Below are 18,179 nucleotides of genomic sequence, written 5' to 3' on the forward strand. Positions count from 1 at the left end.
AAGGTCTACTACACCTGTTGTATTCGGCACAATTGACAAATAAACTTTGATTTTATTTGTTAACAGTCAGAAGAGTCAAACTTCAACCCTCTCCTATCAAATCAAATCAAATTGTATTTGTCACATGCGCCGAATACAACCCTTACAGTGAAATGCTTACTTACAAGCCCTTAACCAACAATGCAGTTTTAAGAAAATACCTAAAAAAAGTAAGATATAAGAATAACAAATAATTAAAGAGCAGCAGTGAATAACAATAGGGCTATATACAGGGGGTACCGGTACAGAGTCAATGTGAACCGGTATCGGCTCTCATTCTACCTCTATCTCTGAATAATGTAACGTGTAATAATGTAATGCATCATTATCTGCATTGTCTACGAAGCAGATAAGGAGATAGGGAGACACCTGAAGCTGCCACACACACACAGTCTGAATTTAGTACCGCTCTGTTCCACTGTCTCTTGCTCAGAGCTGTTAGCATACAGAAGCTAACTCTCATGCTAATCACATACTGACGTCCTCTCCTCTGCCCCCCTCCTCCCTCCTTCCTTCATTCTCCTACCTCCCTCTTTTCATTATGTGCTCTTTCTCGTCTTCTGAAAACCATTTGCCAATAGTTTTGGCATCCCAAGGTCATACTCATAATTGCCAAACATAATTTAACTGTTTTTGGACAATCTAGGGCCGTGGTTGTACTAATGTACTAATTAATTAACTAATTAACACTGGAACATTAAAGTACGCTCCCATGATGACAGTTAGTGTGGGCGCGCATGCACACACACACACATGCACAAACACACACACAGGACAAACTAATTATCCTCTCAGCTCATTTTAAGGTGTCAAAGATTCAGAGGGTATCACAGATTAATGTGTCCCCCTGAGAGAATACTTATAAAGAGAGTTCCACCCTGGGAGCTAGCTGGCCATTCTACACACACAACCCTCCTCCCCAACACACACACACACACACATAAACACCCACGCACGCACACACACACGAAAAACGAATTATCCTCTCAGCTCATTTTAAGGTGTCAAAGAGTCAGAGTGTGTCACAGATTAATGTGTCCCCCTGAGAGAATACTTATAAAGAGAGTTCCACCCTGGGAGCTAGCTGGCCATTCTACACACACAACCCCCCTATCCCAACACACTCACACACACCACACACACAGACAGGTGTGTTACCTGATGCTGCTCATACTTCCACCAGTCTCAGAGCCCAGCTTGCATCTCTCCAACTGGGTGGCTACAATCTGTCTTTCTGCCTCCAGCTCACGGGTCAGTCTCTCAAACTGCAGCTCCTACAGGGGAGAGAGATAGGGAGAGATACACACACATGAAAACCTCTAAAACCTTTTTTGTGGGGGGTGGGGGGTTCTACTAAGCTAACATATGGAATTGTTTTATGGTCATACTATGGATCATTTAGCTATTTCATTTAGAGTTTTAGGACCCCTGTATGTATAAAAAAATTAGTTCAAATTAATTGATAAAATGTTACATTTGGCCTTTACAACTCTAGCCCATAGAATCGCATTGAATAACACATTCATAAATGGCCAAAAAAAGACAGTAAAAAAAAGAATTAAGGTTTTGAAGTGTCTTTCCTATATCTAGGAGATATAAGAAAACTCAGGAAATATTTATGTTTTTTGGACACATATTTAACCCCGTTTTTTGTTGGCACAAAAAACCTCCATACTTACATTAATTTGTATGGGTTACCTTTAGGTCATAGAGCAAATCTAAGACCACCATCGTGTTTGTGGGAGTCTCCCCTTTCCATAGTGGGGTCATATTCGTTTGTAGCCCATACAGTTTGGACACTACAGACAGAAGTTGGCACCTCGGCGGTACCAACTTCAGACGAGTCCCATTGGGCTTTTGGAGGTCGTAGAGCAAAACAGAGAATACCATCAGGTTCGTAAGTGTCTCATCCTTCCATAGAGTGGTCATATTAGTTAGTAGCCAAACAGTGTGGACACTACAGACGTTTTTGTGTGAAGACCAATTTTCATGAAGTCTCCTGGTCTGACAAACAGCGCTGTAGCTCTGTCACTTTCCACCGCAGATGCGGAAGGCCGACATAGGCAGATGGATTGAGACACAGCCCATGCAAAAAACAGATATCTCTGGCTTAAACTGACGGATTTTGATGAGGATTTTGTTATTATTTTAATTAGATTGACACACGGGTACGTCAATAGACTCTTAATTATTAATACACAGATCCAGCACCCAGTACTACACACAGATAGACACATACCATAGCTCACAGGTCATTCTCGACAATGTAAGGGCTTTTCTACTGGGAAAGTCTTCAAGGGGAGTATTGCGTCCGAATGTGTGTGCGGGTGTGCCCGTGCATGTGTGTGGATTGCAGCAGCTGATTTATTAGGTGGTTAAGTGGCTTAATGGTGGTTCTTCATATCAGTCTCCAAAGCCATCATCTACAACCCAGACTGATGAGGCTCACAGAGGAGACCGACCTGTGTGTGTGTGTATTTGGTTTAATCACGGCCAGAAGCGGATCGATAGTACACTGATCTCTACGCCTGTGAAAGGGTTTGTGCGTATGTGTGTGTGTGTATATGTGAAATAGATTTTTGAAAGCCATTTGGGCGGGTGAATGAGTTGATCCCCAGCCACAATCTGAAATCTCACCCCACCCCAAATCCTTTCTCTTCCTCCCGACCCCAACACATCAGCCCAGTACACCCCCAGCTCAAATCCCTATCCTCCACTACCCCTCATCTCCTCTCCCCAGTCCTTTCACCACCTCTCCTCTGCTTTCCTCTCTACAACTCTGCTCTCTCATCCATCTATTCTCTCCCCTGTCTTTCCACCATTCCTCACCTCCCCTCTACTTTCCTCTGTTCCTCACCTTTCTCCTTTCCTTTAATCGAAACAGAGACAGAGAGAAAGCTCAAACTACAAGCAAAAACAAAGCTCAAAATGCAAACAGACCAGAGATAAACGATTATAACAAATCTTAACTCTACTGCCATCTAAGATGAACATCAGTCAGGAAAAGTGTCAAACTAAAAGCACTTGACCCCCCCCCCCCAAAAAAAAACATTCCCTCAAATCTCAGACCCAAACAACGTCCTTAGCCTAGATTTATCAGCACATGCACCATAGGCATGAGTTTAGAATAGTCCTCTGTGAACTGCGCGACCCTGCCTTCACGTCTGTGTGTGAGTTTGTATGTGTGTGTGCGTGCGTGCACGCGAAAGAGAACAGATTTGAATTCCAACACACTTTGTGAGTAACGTAAGGGTGTGTGTCTACCAGACCTGAATAGAACAGCAGAACAACTAGCCACAAAGGTCACTATAGCATCAGTAGAATCCCCCAGAAACCGCTCTTACATCGCTCATCAGCCCAGTAACTCGTCTAACACGAACACGCTCACGTGCGCACGTACATGCACGGATGCACCAAAAAGACACACACACATACAAGTTCACAGCTTTTTCACAGCAAAAGGAGCAGAGAAGTGGTTGGAAATGGTAAGTGCATTCGGGGTGAAATGACAGTTAAATGTGTTTGAGATGAAGACTAAATTGTCAACGTTTCTGTTTATAAACCCAAACCTGGTGTCCCTGTGCGTGGTAATAGAGTCCTTTAATGAGTCCTATTTCCCATTCAGGACAGAGTCCCCCTGGTGTTAGGTCATCAGAGTAAAGTGGTCAATCTGCAGCTAATAACAGACGGTTTTGGGACAGAGAGAGAGTGTGTGAGGCCATTGAAATTATAACCTTCTGCTTTAAAGCTGCCCTAATCAGAGCGAGAGAGAGACATGGATGAGAGAGAGAGAGAGGGGGAATGAAAGGGGACTTGCTCTCATGCATAAAAAACACTGTCAATGAGATAATTTTCTCTTCTTCCTCTCCTCCACTCTTCCTCTGCTCCCTCCACTGTCTTCTTGTGTGTAGTTATATAGGTTTCAAGCCCTTGACCACTTGAATTAGGTGAGCTAGTTCAGGGCCAGCTCAAAATTGTGAAATGTCTGGGGGTCCCCGAGGAGAGGTTTGAAAACCACGAAAAGACTATCCGTAGTCACTTTGAGGTTTTGTTTTGCTTCATGTTAAGTTCATGTCCGTTACTGAAGAATTTCCGAGTCTTTATCATAGGAGTTGAGTGACATGAAGACCCCTCCATAGAAGCTGTGTGTATTGTGTGTCTGATTTAGTGTAGTGTACTGTTACCAGCCCTGGGGCATGTAGGACAAGGAGACGATTAGAGTTTTCTCTCTCTCTCTCTCTCTCTCTCTCTCTCTCTCTCTCTCTCTCTCTCTCTCTCTCTCTCTCTCTCTCTCTCATATCAGTGTTTTGATCCTGCAGGATTGTCTCATGGCCCATCTGCTGTTGCCTCACCTGAGAGGGTGTGGTCTCCAACTGACACACACACACACACAGTGCACCTGTATCGCTGCGGAGCACCTACACACACCTGTGTTATTGTTCTCTCCTGACTGCAGGATTCAGTTAACATTTCTTTGTTCAATACATACATATCCTCTGCCATGCAGGTCAATGAGACAGTCAGTAGACTAGGGCTGTGGGGAGAGCGTATTTCATTTGACACTGTTAGTTGTGTATCTAGTGGTCTCTGCTGTACTGACCAACTCATAGAAAAGGTCTACTTTTGAAGGGTAGGTTGTTATGAGTTGGAACACACACACACTGTAATAATGGCACTGTGAGTCAGGAAGCAGGTGCATGTGAAACATTCAATAAAACAACAAAACCAAGAACGACACAATTCTATGAGGCTACACGCCGGTACACAAGAATAATACCAACTGGTGAGTGAACATAAGAGCGTGACATATAAAGGGGAGGAAATTATGAAGGTAATGAAGTCCAGGTGTGAATCATAATGATTAACAGGTGCGCGTAATAATGAGTGTGAGGTGTGCGTAATGAAGAATCCCAGGACCGGTGGTTAGTATTCCGGCGATGTCGTAGGCTACGAGGGGAGGAGCAGGAGAAGATGTGACACACACACACAAAACAAAAACTGTCCACAGATATTATAACAGCAAAACTAAGACTTCTGACTGCAACTAGCTGGCAAAAAAACTTGTTTAAAATATTCAACACCCAAACACAGCAACACTTTGAAGTATTTGGTATTTTTAAATTACAGGTTAAATCATTACAGGCACCTGGGAAATAGAGGAAGAGACAGGGAGAGAGAGAGAGATAAAGAGAAAAGAGAGAGAAGGATTGTTGATAAGGACCTGAGGCTGTGTTCTATTAGACCAGAAGCACAAACATTCAGTAAGAGATGTCAGACAGACATACAGACAGACACACTGCCTGTCTCAGCGTGTTAAACTGTACAGAGGAACTCCTCACTCCTCTCCTACTCACGCTCTCTCACTCTCTCTGTCTCTCTCGCTCTCTCTCTGTCTCTGTCATACCTCTCTCTCTGCTCTCCTACAATTATGAGAAGCTCAATCGAATAGCTCTGCACTATTAGAAAAAAAGGTGCTATCTAGAACCTAATAGTTTTTTTTTGGCTGTGCCTATAGGAGAAATCTTTGAAGAACCCTTTTTGGTTTCAAGTAGAACCCTTTTGGTTCCAGGTAGAACCCTATTGTGTTCCATGTAGAACCCTTTCCACAGGGGTTCTACATTGAACCCAAAACAGTTCTACCTGGAATTAAAAAGGGTTCTCCTATGGGGACAGCCAAATAACCCTTTTGGAAACTTTTTTCTAAAAGTGTGGTCTGCTATGTTTCCTAACAACTAGAGAGAACAGAGGATGAGGTGGAGAGAGAGAATACACAGACGGTGAGAGATAGTGAGGTAGGGAAGGAGGGATGGAAGGATGGAGGGATAGAGGTAAAGAGGGATGGAGAGTGGGAGCAAGGGGAATGGTACTGTAGACATCAATGCTGTGTAATACTCGAGACCACATAATGAGTGTCGGTCTTGCCTCTGTGTAGGATACAGTTGTACTCCGTCTTGACTCGGTCTCGGACAGTGAGGACATGTAATTTCTTCCGGAGACCAGCAGAGTAAAAAACTAAATTATCAGCTAGGTAGGAAAGACGTTTCAACGTATGATATCTACCAGTAAATGCTAACTAAGGCAGCAATGGGTGTGTAAACTAGGTATTGAAAAAGGTAAGTCAGCAGGTGGCGTAGACATGGATGGGCCTGAATGAACAGAGGCCCACCAACTCCCTGACAGGCCCACCCAATCAGATTGATATGGTTTATTATTGTTGTGGACTTAAGACCATCACATTTTTATTTTTAAAAAGTGTGATTTGGAGAGTGAAAATTACAGCGTTTTAACTACTTTGCATATATGAAACAAAAAAACAATGATAATATCAGTCAAAAATATCAAATTCCCAGTTTATGCTACAAAACCAACTTCATAAGGGGTTTTAAAAATGTATTATATTTGACTCAATGTTCCGTGACGTACACTAAGGCATTGTTGGCAGAATAGATTCATATAATTCACCAATACATTTCTTGGTATCAGGTTGTAAATCACAGCTGGCAAGCGCAATGATCACAAGTCAGTCATAATGTGGCTAATAGGCTAGCTCATCTATTTATGTAGCAAGCTAAAAACACAGACCCTAATATTAGTTTGATAGCTAGCTAGCTGCTAGGAGGATGTCATGTCATTGGAGGAGTGACCGACTGACTGACTTTTTCCCCTCATACTGTTTTTCGGTGGCTATACACAGCTAGAGATGCAGGTGTCATTTGGTTAGCTAGCAAGAACTCCAAATTCAGAGCACTCTTGTCTGATTGTGCATGAGCCCAGAACAACTGATGAATTTACGAACATGCAACACCTGCTGAATATGTCCAGTGTCAGTAAACATAGGCAAAAAAAATTATAGTTTGTCAAGAATGCTTTAGATAACATGTAAATAGACTAACCAGCTCTGCTACAGCGAGTAAAATGGTCAGAGTGAGGTGTTCTCTCATTTGTGTCTGGAAGTAGCTAGCTAGCAAGCAAGCCATCTTTAGCCAGTTAGCCTTTGTGCTGGGCTGGGACAAGCATGCATTGGCAGGCAAGCTGCAGAAGGACAAGGAGGCTAGAATTGAACCATCTTTTATCAGTGCAAATTTGACAGCCAATTAGCTGAAAAAGTTTCAGAGGGTTTATCTAATGGTCCTTCAATAGATATTAGCTCATCTTGCTCTGGCTAGCACTAGTTGTTGATCTTGTTGTCGTTGATGTGCATAACTGAGGGAGAGAGAGCACACATTTTCATGGTTGTTTAATCAATAGAACTGTGAAGTTCCCAAATGTAAGAGGACTCCCGTGGTGTTTACATATTTACAGAAATCCATTCAGGTGTATTTTGCAGCTTTTGGCGAATGCGTTATAATGATCTAAAGTCGCGCTGTTGTAACCGCCTGTAAACACAAAGTCCAGTTCAAAGTGAATGATGGCGGGCCTGTGTGGCAAATGGCTTATTTGTATAAAGGTCTACTGTAGTTCTGATTGGCTACAGCACACCGGTCTGTGTAGATTCCGGTCCTGGACAAAACAGATGTTTTTATTAGGTTTTATTTACTGCAGTGTATATTAATTGTCCAAACGCACGGCTGCTTTCCCACTCTATATTCCTATAGAATTTTCACAAATGCCTTAGTATACACTACGGGTCAAAGGTTTTGACACACCTACTCATTCAAGGGTTTTCTTTATTTTTACTATTTTCTACATTGTAGAATAATAGTGAAGACATCAAAACTACACATATGGAATCATGTAGTAACCAAAAAGTGTTAAACAAATCAAAATATATCTTATATTTGAGATTCTTCAAATACCCACCCTTTGCCTTGATTCATTCTCTCAACCAGCTTCATGTGGTAGTCACCTGGAATGCATTTCAATGAATGCCTTGTTAAAAGTTAATTTGTGGAATTTCTTTCCTTCTTATTGCGTTTGAGCCAATCAGTTGTGTTGTGACAAGGCAGGGGTGGTATACAGAAGATAGCCCTATTTGGTAAAAGACCAAGTCCATATATTGGCAAGAACAGCTCAAATAAGCAAGGAGAAACGACAGTCAATCATTACTTTAAGACATGAAGGTCAGTCAATGCGGAACATTTCAAGGATTTCAAGGTTTCTTCAAGTGCAGTCACAAAATCCATCAAGCACTATCATGAAACTGGTTCTCATGAGGAGAACAGAGTTACGTCTGCAGCAGAGGATAACTTCATTAGAGTTACCAGCCTCAGAAATTGCAGCCCAAATAAATGCTTCACAGAGTTCAAGTAACAGACACATTTCAATATCAACTGTTCAGAGGAGTGTGTGAATTAGGCCTTCATGGTCGAATTTCTGCAAAGAAGCCACTACTAAAAGACACCAATAAGAAGAAGAAACACGAGCAATGGACATTAGACCGATGGAAATTTGTCCTTTGGTCTGGAGTCCAAATTGGAGATTTTTGCTTCCAACCGTCATTTTTTTTGCGAGAGGCGGTGTGGGTGAACGGATGATCTCCGCATGTGTATTTCCCCCCACAAAGCATGGAGGAGGAGGTGTTATGGTGTGGGGGTGCTTTTCTGGTGACACTGTCAGGGATTTATTTAGAAATTTCCATACATTTTTATAAAAATGGTCCCACACATTAAGTCAGAATTTGATTGATTGATTCCACTGTCACTCCAAAAATTTTGCCCTAAAACATTTGAATAGCAGATGCCTGAATCTAGCTTCTGATGGCCTAGCCAATGGCTGATTTAGCTAGCTAGATTTATCTCCCAACATAGAAAAGCAAAGAACAATCCTGATTGGATATTTTTTTCTCTTCAGTTTTAACCCTTTCCTTTCAAACAAAAACTGAAGAGAAAAAAATATCCAATCAGGATTATTTTCAATGACATTTTCATCTAATCTCTTCATTTTTAACCCTTTCCTTTCCAACAAAAACTGAAGAGATTAGATGAAAATGTCATTGAAAATAATAATATCATGACCATTATTATTATAGAACACATCCTATAAAATAGTATTATTATTTTATAGGATGTGTTCCCCACTGTGTTTGGGTTAGTAATCATTTGTAGTGGCTCTATTTTCCCTCAGCATGCATTTTTTCACTATTCTGAATTTCTAAAGAATCCATATGTTGTTCTGAAATATGAACACAGAAATACTGGACATTTTGAACTCTTATTATGATGGTGATTTGACAAAATTACAATTATAGTCTTGAATTGGACTCGCATTTTTCTGGTCTCGGTCTTGACTCAGTCTCAGACCCCTTGTCCCCCTCCCGGTCTCGGTCTTGACTTGGTCTCGCTTTAGGTGGTCTCAAACACAACACTGGTAGACTTACAGAGTTAGACATAACAGAGCCGTTGATAGTATTGTTTGAGTGTGTGGTGTGTTTTGTGTGGATACTGAAATTGAACAGTAGAGTGCATTATAATTTTTATGTGATGAATAGTCTAATTAAGATCATGGTAAGGGAAGGCCCTGTTCCCTAAACCTTCTTTGCCTCTCTCTCTTTCTCTATCTCGCTCTCTCTCTCTCCCCCCCTCTCTCTCTCCCCCCTCCCTCCCTCCCTGCCTGTCTCGCTATGCTCTGTTTAGTAGCCAATTTAAGAGCCCCTTCATAAACAAACAATGCTAGACAAACACAGACTCCTCTCTAACAGGGGACCTAACAACACACACACACACACGTTTCTCTCTATAGCCAGGGGAACAGGATAAACAACAGCAGGTCTCCATGCTGTCTCATTTCCAACAAAGAGAGAAAAAGTTAACCCTCTATCGTTACAGAGCTGAAAAACAAAACTCAAGAAAAGTGTATTTTCTAGTTCTTCACTAGAAGGGTTTTCCCAATGTGGTGAAGTAGACAATGTAATATCACATTACTCAACTGTGAGTTTGAGATGGCGTCACCCTCCACAAATGCATTTGTCACAAAAGTAACAGCAAGCCACTAAAACTTTACCTACACTCCCGAACAGCAAGCCAAGACAACAATGACAAAGTTCAGAAACCTTCAGTGGAACTAGACTCTATATTAGCAACTTCCCAATGCACTACTATGTGACCCTGACATGATATAGAGCCACAGTGGTACAGGAACTAGCTATTGGCAAAACCAAACACATCCATAATGAAACAAGTATGTTCATTTAGCAGACACTTTTATCCAAAGGCACTAACATACTGTACATTAAACACACAAAGTATAAGCACCACACTCCAACAGACCACCCAGCCTTTTATCTAGACAACGTCATACCCAGACAATCTTTTATAAGACAGTAGAATGTGAGGATATAATAACAGCGATGGCACCTATTCAGCCTGAACAGGTCATCCTAAGATTCAGAACTTTCCTTTCTTCCTCTCCGTCAGTATTAGAGCCGGTGTGTTGAGCCGGGATGGCAGAGAGGAGATTGAGATTGGGTTCACACTGTGTGACTGTGGAGAGAGACGAAATGTCACCTGCAAATGTCACTGCCTAAATGCCACTGCAGCTCTGTGTCCTAGACTCTGTAAGACTGTGTGTGTGTGTGTGTGTGTGTGTGTGTGTGTGTGTGTGTGTGTGTGTGTGTGTGTGTGTGTGTGTGTGTGTGTGTGTGTGTGTGTGTGTGTGTGTGTGTGTGTGTGTGTGTGTGTGTGTGTGTGTGTGTGTTGGTTCTTCTATTACTGTGGGGATCTGAAATCCCCAAAAGTCCCCACAAGGATAGTAAAACAAGGAAAATTCTCCCTCGTGGGGACATTTACCACATCCCCATGAGGACAAAGGCTATTTTAAACTTGGGGGTTAGGTTTTGGGTTAGAGTTACAATTAGGGTTAGGGTTAGAATTAGGGTTAGGGTAAGGGTTTAGTGGTTAGGTTTAGGAGTTAGGTTTCGGTTTTGGTTTTGGGTCAAAGTTATGGTTAAGTTTAGAGAAAATAGGATTTTGAATGGAAATACACTTTAGGTCCCCACGAGGAATGAAGAACATAACGTGTGTGTGTGTGTGGGTGTGTGTGTGTGTGTGTGTGTGTGTGTATGCACGTGTGGGTATTTACACATTTGTGTGTACGCACGTGTGTGTGTGCTTGTGTGCGTGCGGCGCCAGGTAGGTTAAGAGCGTTGGGCCAGTAACCGAAAAGTCACTGGTTCAAATCCCTGAGCAGACTAGGTGAACAAATCTGCCGATGTGCCCTTGAGCAAGGCACAACCCTAATTGTTCCTGTAAATCGCTCTGGATAAGAGTGTCTGCTAAATATGTGTTTTTTGCATATTTCAAGTGTGTCTTAGCAATTGTCGTTAATAGTCACGATGCCCTGGCAGTATTTTTGATTATATTTGATGTATCGGGCCTAGTTTGGCAGTAGGCCTATTGTGTATGTACAGTGTACTGAGTGTACAAAACATTAGGAACACCTGCTCATTCCATGACATAGACTGACCAAGAGAATCCAGATGAAAGCTATGATCCCTTATTGATGTCACTTCAAATCAGTGTAGATGAAGGGGAGGAGACATGTGAAATAAGTATTTTAAGCCTTGAGACAATTGAGACATGCATTGTGTATGTATGCCTTTCAGAGGGTGAATTGGCAAGACAAAACATTGAAGTGCCTTTGAACATGGTATGGTAGTATCTGCCAGGTGCACCAGTTTGGGTCAAGAACTGCAACGCTGCTGGGTTTTTCACGCTCAGCATTTTCCCATGTGTATCAATAATGGTCCACCACCCGCAGGACATCCAGCGATATGTGTTGTGATCCCACTTTCAGCTGTTTGTTGACCCCCCCCCCCCCCCACCCCTCCTGTGTATATGTGTTTGTCAGTGGAGGATGGTGGGAGGAGCTATCGGAGGACAGGCTCATTGTAATGGCTGCAATGGAATAAATGCAACGGAAACCACAAAAAAAGTGATCCTCTCCTAAATCCATAATAATAATTAAAGTGGATAGCAGAGAACATGTCTACTGTTTACCCTCCCTTCTTGGCAGTGGCAAACCGTCATTCAGGGAAGGCAGAGCCCCACCTGTTTAGCTAAAAAAACAAAAACGTTTTGAACGGTCATCCAACTCGAAATTCCAAGTCGGGAACTCTGGCCTCTTTCTAGAGCTCCGATCTGAAGATCACTGACATCATGATTCGACCTTGTTTTTTTCAGAGTTCCCAATTGTCTTGAAAGCACCATAAATCCAGAGAATGCCAGTCTTTGATGACAAAGTTTGATGACAAAATTTGCCCACAAGAAGGACCACCACGTCACCTTCCTGTTCAAGTGAGCACAGCACAACGGTGTGTTCAAAAATGTATTGTATGATGCAGTATAAATGATGCAATATGCCAGGGAGATATGAATACTGTAGGTAAGAAAGTAATACTAAGTGTATGTTATGTAGTAAGTTGTTAGTAGCCCATGTGCCTAATTTGGTCCCGTTCTCCCTCATAACTTAGTGTACTGTTCTGACTTGGTGGTGCACATGTAGCTTATAGCCTGTTTTAGAGAAATGTCATCATGGAATATTGTAAGAGCTTTCATTGTCTGCTTATATGCCCCCTTTATTTATCCTACGGTTCTGACTTGGTGTACAGGGAGAATACTGTAAGATGGCCCATGTTCTGAATTCTGTCGCTGTACATTTCAAAAGTGCTAAATAAATGGTTATATTGACTATGTCTGTCTTAGCTCGCTCATGAATGTCTTAATAAAAGTTATGTATTGCCTCTTATCTGTGCGTCGTTCCCTTATGCCATAGTTTGTACATCTCAATTGTCAGTAGAAACCACATTTGTTTAAACAAGTCAGCCATATCAGCTATGTAAAAAAAAGGCAGTAGATGAGGCTGAATTAACTGTTTCACTGCCAGACAAGGCTCCGCTGATAGCCAGGTGTACTGTAGCACTGGTAAGGATTCACTCCATGGTGCTGAAAAGAAAGCTGTGCTGTTGGGACATCTTTATGTAGGCCCTAAGTGTGACGACCCTCCCACTCTGTCTGCCGTATTCTTTCTCTTTGCTCTTGTTTTCCTTATTAGGATGTCAGTGGGCAGAGCCGGGAGGGTCGTCAGCGAAATGGGACACACCTGGGCCCGGGTGTGTCCCGGGATAAATAGACCTTTTCCCCATTCATTGAGGAGACATTCCATGCAGACACACTGTCGGATTTTGGTTGTGGCAGAGTTTGTTTGTTTGTTTGTTTGTTTGCTTGTTTGCTTGCTTGCTTTAGCATCTTTCAACACTCCTCATTATCACATCTATACACGCAAGCACTCACTTACACTACTGACTACACACACCATTGTTAATTGTATATAGTTAATTGTATATAATTGTATATAGGTTACCTCAGTTAATTAACATATTTTTGTTATTCCTTATCTCCATGTTGTCTCCCTTTTCATTACGGGCTTTGAGCCGGTTCCTGACATAAGTTTGTGGGCACTGTTTGTCACCATTAAAGTGAAATGAATGTATTATTTAGTGTTGTGTTGTGTTGAGTTTGCCCCACCAAGATTTACATGTTAAATAGCCACTGCTGCTTGGACAGACCAGAGCCATCGATATGCAGTTTTAGAAACTGTTCTTTGTCCTGTAAGCATTAAAAAGGCAACACAGGAATTTTTATAGCATATAGGGCTGCGGGCTAGAAGGTTGTGGGTTCGCACTGTGGACAAGACATGGGGTGGAAAGATCTCCTTTATTGTAAAAGCATTGCCTGTTACTATAATTTCCCAACCAGATTCCATGGATTACATGGATTATATTTCCCAACAAGAAGCCATGGATTACAGGCAACATCATCACCGAGCTAAAGGCTAAAGCTGCGGCTTTCAAGGAGCGGGACACTAATCCGGACGCTTATAAGATATCCCGCTATGTCCTCAGACAAATCATCAAACAGGCAAAGCATCAATACAGGTCTAAGAGTGAATCCTACCAGACCGGCTCTGACACTCGTCGGACGTGGCAGGGTTTAAAAAATATTACGGACTACAAAGGGAAACCCAGCCATGAGCTGCCCAGTGACACGAGCTTACCAGATGAGCTAAATGCCTTTAAAGCTCGCTTCGAGGCAAGCAACACTGAAGAATGCATGAGAGCACCAGCTTTTCCAGATGACTGTGTGATCACGCTCTTCGGCAAGCGGTACTGGAGTGCAAAGTCTAGGACCAAATGGCTCCTTAACAGCTTCTACCCCCAAGCCATAAGACTGCTGAACAATTAATCAAATGGTCACACGGACTATTTACATTGACCCCCCCCCCCCCCTTGTTTTTACACTGCTGCTACTCGCTGATTAATATCTATGCATAGTCACTTTACAAATTACCTCGACTAACCTGTACCCCCGCACATTGACTCGGTACAGGTACCTCCTGTATATAGCCTCGTTATTGTTATGTAATTTTCTTGTGTTCATTTTATATTATATTTTTAGTAGTTTATTTAGTAAATATTTTCTTAACTCTATTTCTTGAACTGCATTGTGGGTTAAGGGCTTGTAAGTAAGCATTTCACCTGTTGTATTCGGCACATGTGACAAATAAAATATGATTTGATTTAATATATCATTGTATTTGCAGTTCAGAGAAAAAAAGGCCTTTTAGAAATATTTCATGCAATTCTATGTCATTTTAGATATTAGCAGAATCTTTTTTAACACTACACAAATTACCAAAATTACAGGTTAAGAATGGACAGAGAGATAGGCCTATGTGTTCACCTTATCATATTTCTTCAATGCCAAAACAGTGTGTCTTGTTTGCAACTTAACTGTCCCTGTTTGCAAATAATTACATCTGAGACGTCATTAGGAATCTGAGCATGGTACTTTCAAAAGTTAGACCTACCTTTCCACCCCAGACAGTAGAAAAATGTAAGCTTTAACTGCTGGCTACTCTTCTTCTGTGGCTTAACCCAACGAGAGAAGGTCACAATTGTTTCCCTAAAAGCTGCCTGGGTTTTAACATATTCTATTGTACAGAAAGTGAATAGCTTAATCAACTGATAGTGACAGAATTAGATTACTTCCCAAGTAAGTCCATGTTTTGTCTCCTCTGCTATAAAAGGTTGTAGCTCAGCCTCTGAATGTCATAGAAACAAAATAATATATCCATATGGCCAGCCAGACTATTTACATTTACCCCCCCCCCCCCTTTGTTTTTACACTGTTGCTACTCGTTGTTTATTATCTATGCATAGTTACTTTAGCCCTACCTACACTACCGTTCAAAAGTTTGGGGTCACTAAGAAATGTCCTTGTTTTTGAAAGAAAAGCACATTTTTTGTCCATTAAAATAACATCAAATTGATCAGAAATACAGTGTAGACATTGTTAATGTGGTAAATGTCTAATGTAGCTGGAAACGGCTGGAATATCTACATAGGCGTACAGAGGCCCATTATCTGCAACCTTCACTCCTGTGTTCCAATGGCACATTGTGTTAGCAAATCCAAGTTTATCATTTTTTTTAAACTAATTGATCATTAGAAAACCCTTTTGCAATTATGTTAGCACAGCTGAAAACTGTTGTTCTGATTAAAGTAGCAAATAAACTGGCCTTCTTTAGACGGGTTAAGTATCTGGGGCATCAGCATTTATGAGTTCGATTACAGGCTCAAAATGGCCAGAAACAAATAACTTTCTAAACTCGTCAGTCTATTCTTGTTCTAAGAAATGATGGCTATTCCATGCGAGAAATTGACAAGAACTGAAGATCTCGTACAAAGTTGTGTACTACTCCCTTCACAGAACAGCACAAACTGTCTCTAACCAGAATAGAAAGAGGAGTGGGAGGCCCCGGTGCACAACTGAGCAAGAGGACAAGTACATTAGAGTGTCTAGTTTGAGAAACAGACGCCTTACAAGTCCTCAACTGGCAGCTTCATGAAATAGTACCCGCAAAACACCAGTCTCAACGTCAATAGTGAAGAGGAGACTCCGGGATGCTGGCCTTCTAGGCAGAGTTCCTCAGTGTCTGTGTTCTTTTGCCCAGCTTAATCTTTTCTTTTTATTGGCCAGACTGAGATATGGCTTTTTCTTTGCAACTCTGGAGTTGCCTCTTCACTGTTTACGTTGAGACTGGTGTTTTGCGGGTACTAACTCACATCTTTCACATGTATTGTACTGCTTGTTTCTAGCATTGCGCTGTTATAGATCACTTTATATAATCGGATCAGTTTTATTTTCTTCAAAATCTTAGCTAACAAGTGCTTTTTCCATTTTATTTAACAAATAGGTAGGCCTATGGCATACCCTCTTATACCCTCTCAATTTGAATCTTGGTTTTAACTTAACAGCCCTTCACTGACACCGAGGTAGGATATTTAAAGAGTACAGAACAAGACTCCTTGGCAAGCTCTGGCTGGTCTGCTTCAACCACTTCTTGTCACTCACCGTCCCTGGTCTCATATATCCCTGGACTTCGTCACGGATCTCCCCCCGTCTGATGGCAACACCGTCATCCTGACAGTAGTAGACCGGTTTTCCAAAGCCGGCCATTTTATTCCTCTCCCCAAGCTACCCTCTGCCAAAGAGACAGCCCAGCTCATGGTGCAGCACGTCTTCCGGATCCATGGACTCTCCGGGTTCCACCCTCAGTCTAACAGCCAGTCGGAGCGAGCCAATCAAGACCTGGAGACAAGTTTCCGCTGCCTTGTCTCCGCCAACCCCACCACCTGGAACTTGTGTGTGTAGAATACGCCCACAACACCCTCCCCTGCTCTGCCACTGGTCTCTCGCCTTTTGAGTGTTCCCTGGGTTATCAGCCCTCGCTCTTCCCGGAGCAAGAGGAAGAGGTCGGCATATCCTTGGTCCAGATGTTCATCCGCCACTGTCGCCATACTTGGAAGAGAGCCCGGTCGGCTCTTCTCAAGACCACCTCCAGGTATCGACAACAAGCAGACCACCACCAAACCCCGGCTCCCTGTTATTGTCTCGGGCAGAGGGTATGGCTGTCCACTCAAGATTTGCGCCTCTGGGTGGAGTACCGCAAACTTCCCTCCGTTTTATCAGCCCTTTCCCCATCTCCAAGATTCTTAACCCCTCTGCTGTTCATCTTCTGTTGCCCCACACCCTCCGTATACATCCCAATTTTCATGTGTCTAGGATTAAACCTATGTCTCACAGTGCTTTGTCTCCTGTTTCCAGGGCCACCCCTCTCCCCCATATCATTGACAGCCAACCGTAGTACACGGTGAGGTGCCTCCTAAAGGTTTGACTGATGGGCAGGGGATTCCAGTACCTGGTTGACTGGGAGGGTTATGGCCCGGAGGAGAGGTGCTGGGTCCCCGCTAGGAACATCCTGGACCCAGCCCTCATTGCTGAGTTCCATCGCCGACATCCCGGTCAACCAGGTATGCGCCCAGGAAGGATACCAGGTGGTGTACTGTCACACCTTGATCACACCTGGATCTGTTTCACCTGTCTTTGTGCTTGTCTCCACCCCCCTCCAGATGTCGCCCATCTTCCCCATTATCCCCAGTGTATTCATACCTGTGTTCTCTGCTTGTCTGTTGCCAGTTCGTCTTGACTCGTCAAGCCTACCAGTGTTTTTCCCATAGTCCTATTCCGTTTTCTAGTTTTCCCGGTTTTGACCATTTTGCCTGCCCTGACTCTGAGCCTGCCTGCTGTTCTATACCTTGTGACTGCTCTGGATTACTGACATCTGCCTGCCCTTGACATGGATCTTCTCCTGAGCTGTGATACCCTGAGCTGTGATACCATCAAGAGCTATGATGAAACTGGCTCTCATAAGAACCGCCACAGGAAAGGAAGACCCAGAGTTCATTAGAGTTACCAGCCTCAGAAATTGCAGCCCAAATAAATGCTGTTCAGAGGAGACTGGGTGAATCATGCCTTCATAGTTGAATTGCTGCAAAGAAACCACTACTAAAGGACACCAATAAGAAGAGACTTGCTTGGGCCAAGAAACACGAGCAATGGACATTAGACTGGTGGAAATCTATCCTTTGGTCTGGAGTCCAAATTGGAAATTTTTGGTTCCAACCACTGTGTCTTTGTGAGATGCAGAGTAGGTGAACGGATGATCTTTGCATGTGTGGTTCACACTGTGAAGCATGGAGGAGGAGGTGTGATGTGTGGGAGTGCTTTGCTGGTGACACTGTCTGTGATTTATTTAAAATTCAAGGCACACTTAACCAGCATGGCTACCACAGCATTCTGCAT

The 18,179-nt window shown here is 42.7% G+C and overlaps 1 protein-coding gene across 2 annotated transcripts in view; it reads right to left on the minus strand.

Moving 5' to 3' along the window:
- LOC115152342 (catenin delta-2-like) overlaps positions 1–18,179 on the minus strand; it is a 412,167-nt gene that overhangs the window by 258,123 nt on the left and 135,865 nt on the right. For both annotated transcript variants that reach the window (XM_029697114.1, XM_029697124.1), the window contains exon 3: positions 1,198–1,313. In XM_029697114.1, the coding sequence (XP_029552974.1) occupies positions 1,198–1,313 (116 nt within the window). The remainder of the gene's footprint in view (positions 1–1,197; positions 1,314–18,179) is intronic.

This window comes from Salmo trutta, chromosome 2, assembly GCF_901001165.1.
Source record: "Salmo trutta chromosome 2, fSalTru1.1, whole genome shotgun sequence".
Lineage (NCBI taxonomy): Eukaryota > Metazoa > Chordata > Actinopteri > Salmoniformes > Salmonidae > Salmo > Salmo trutta.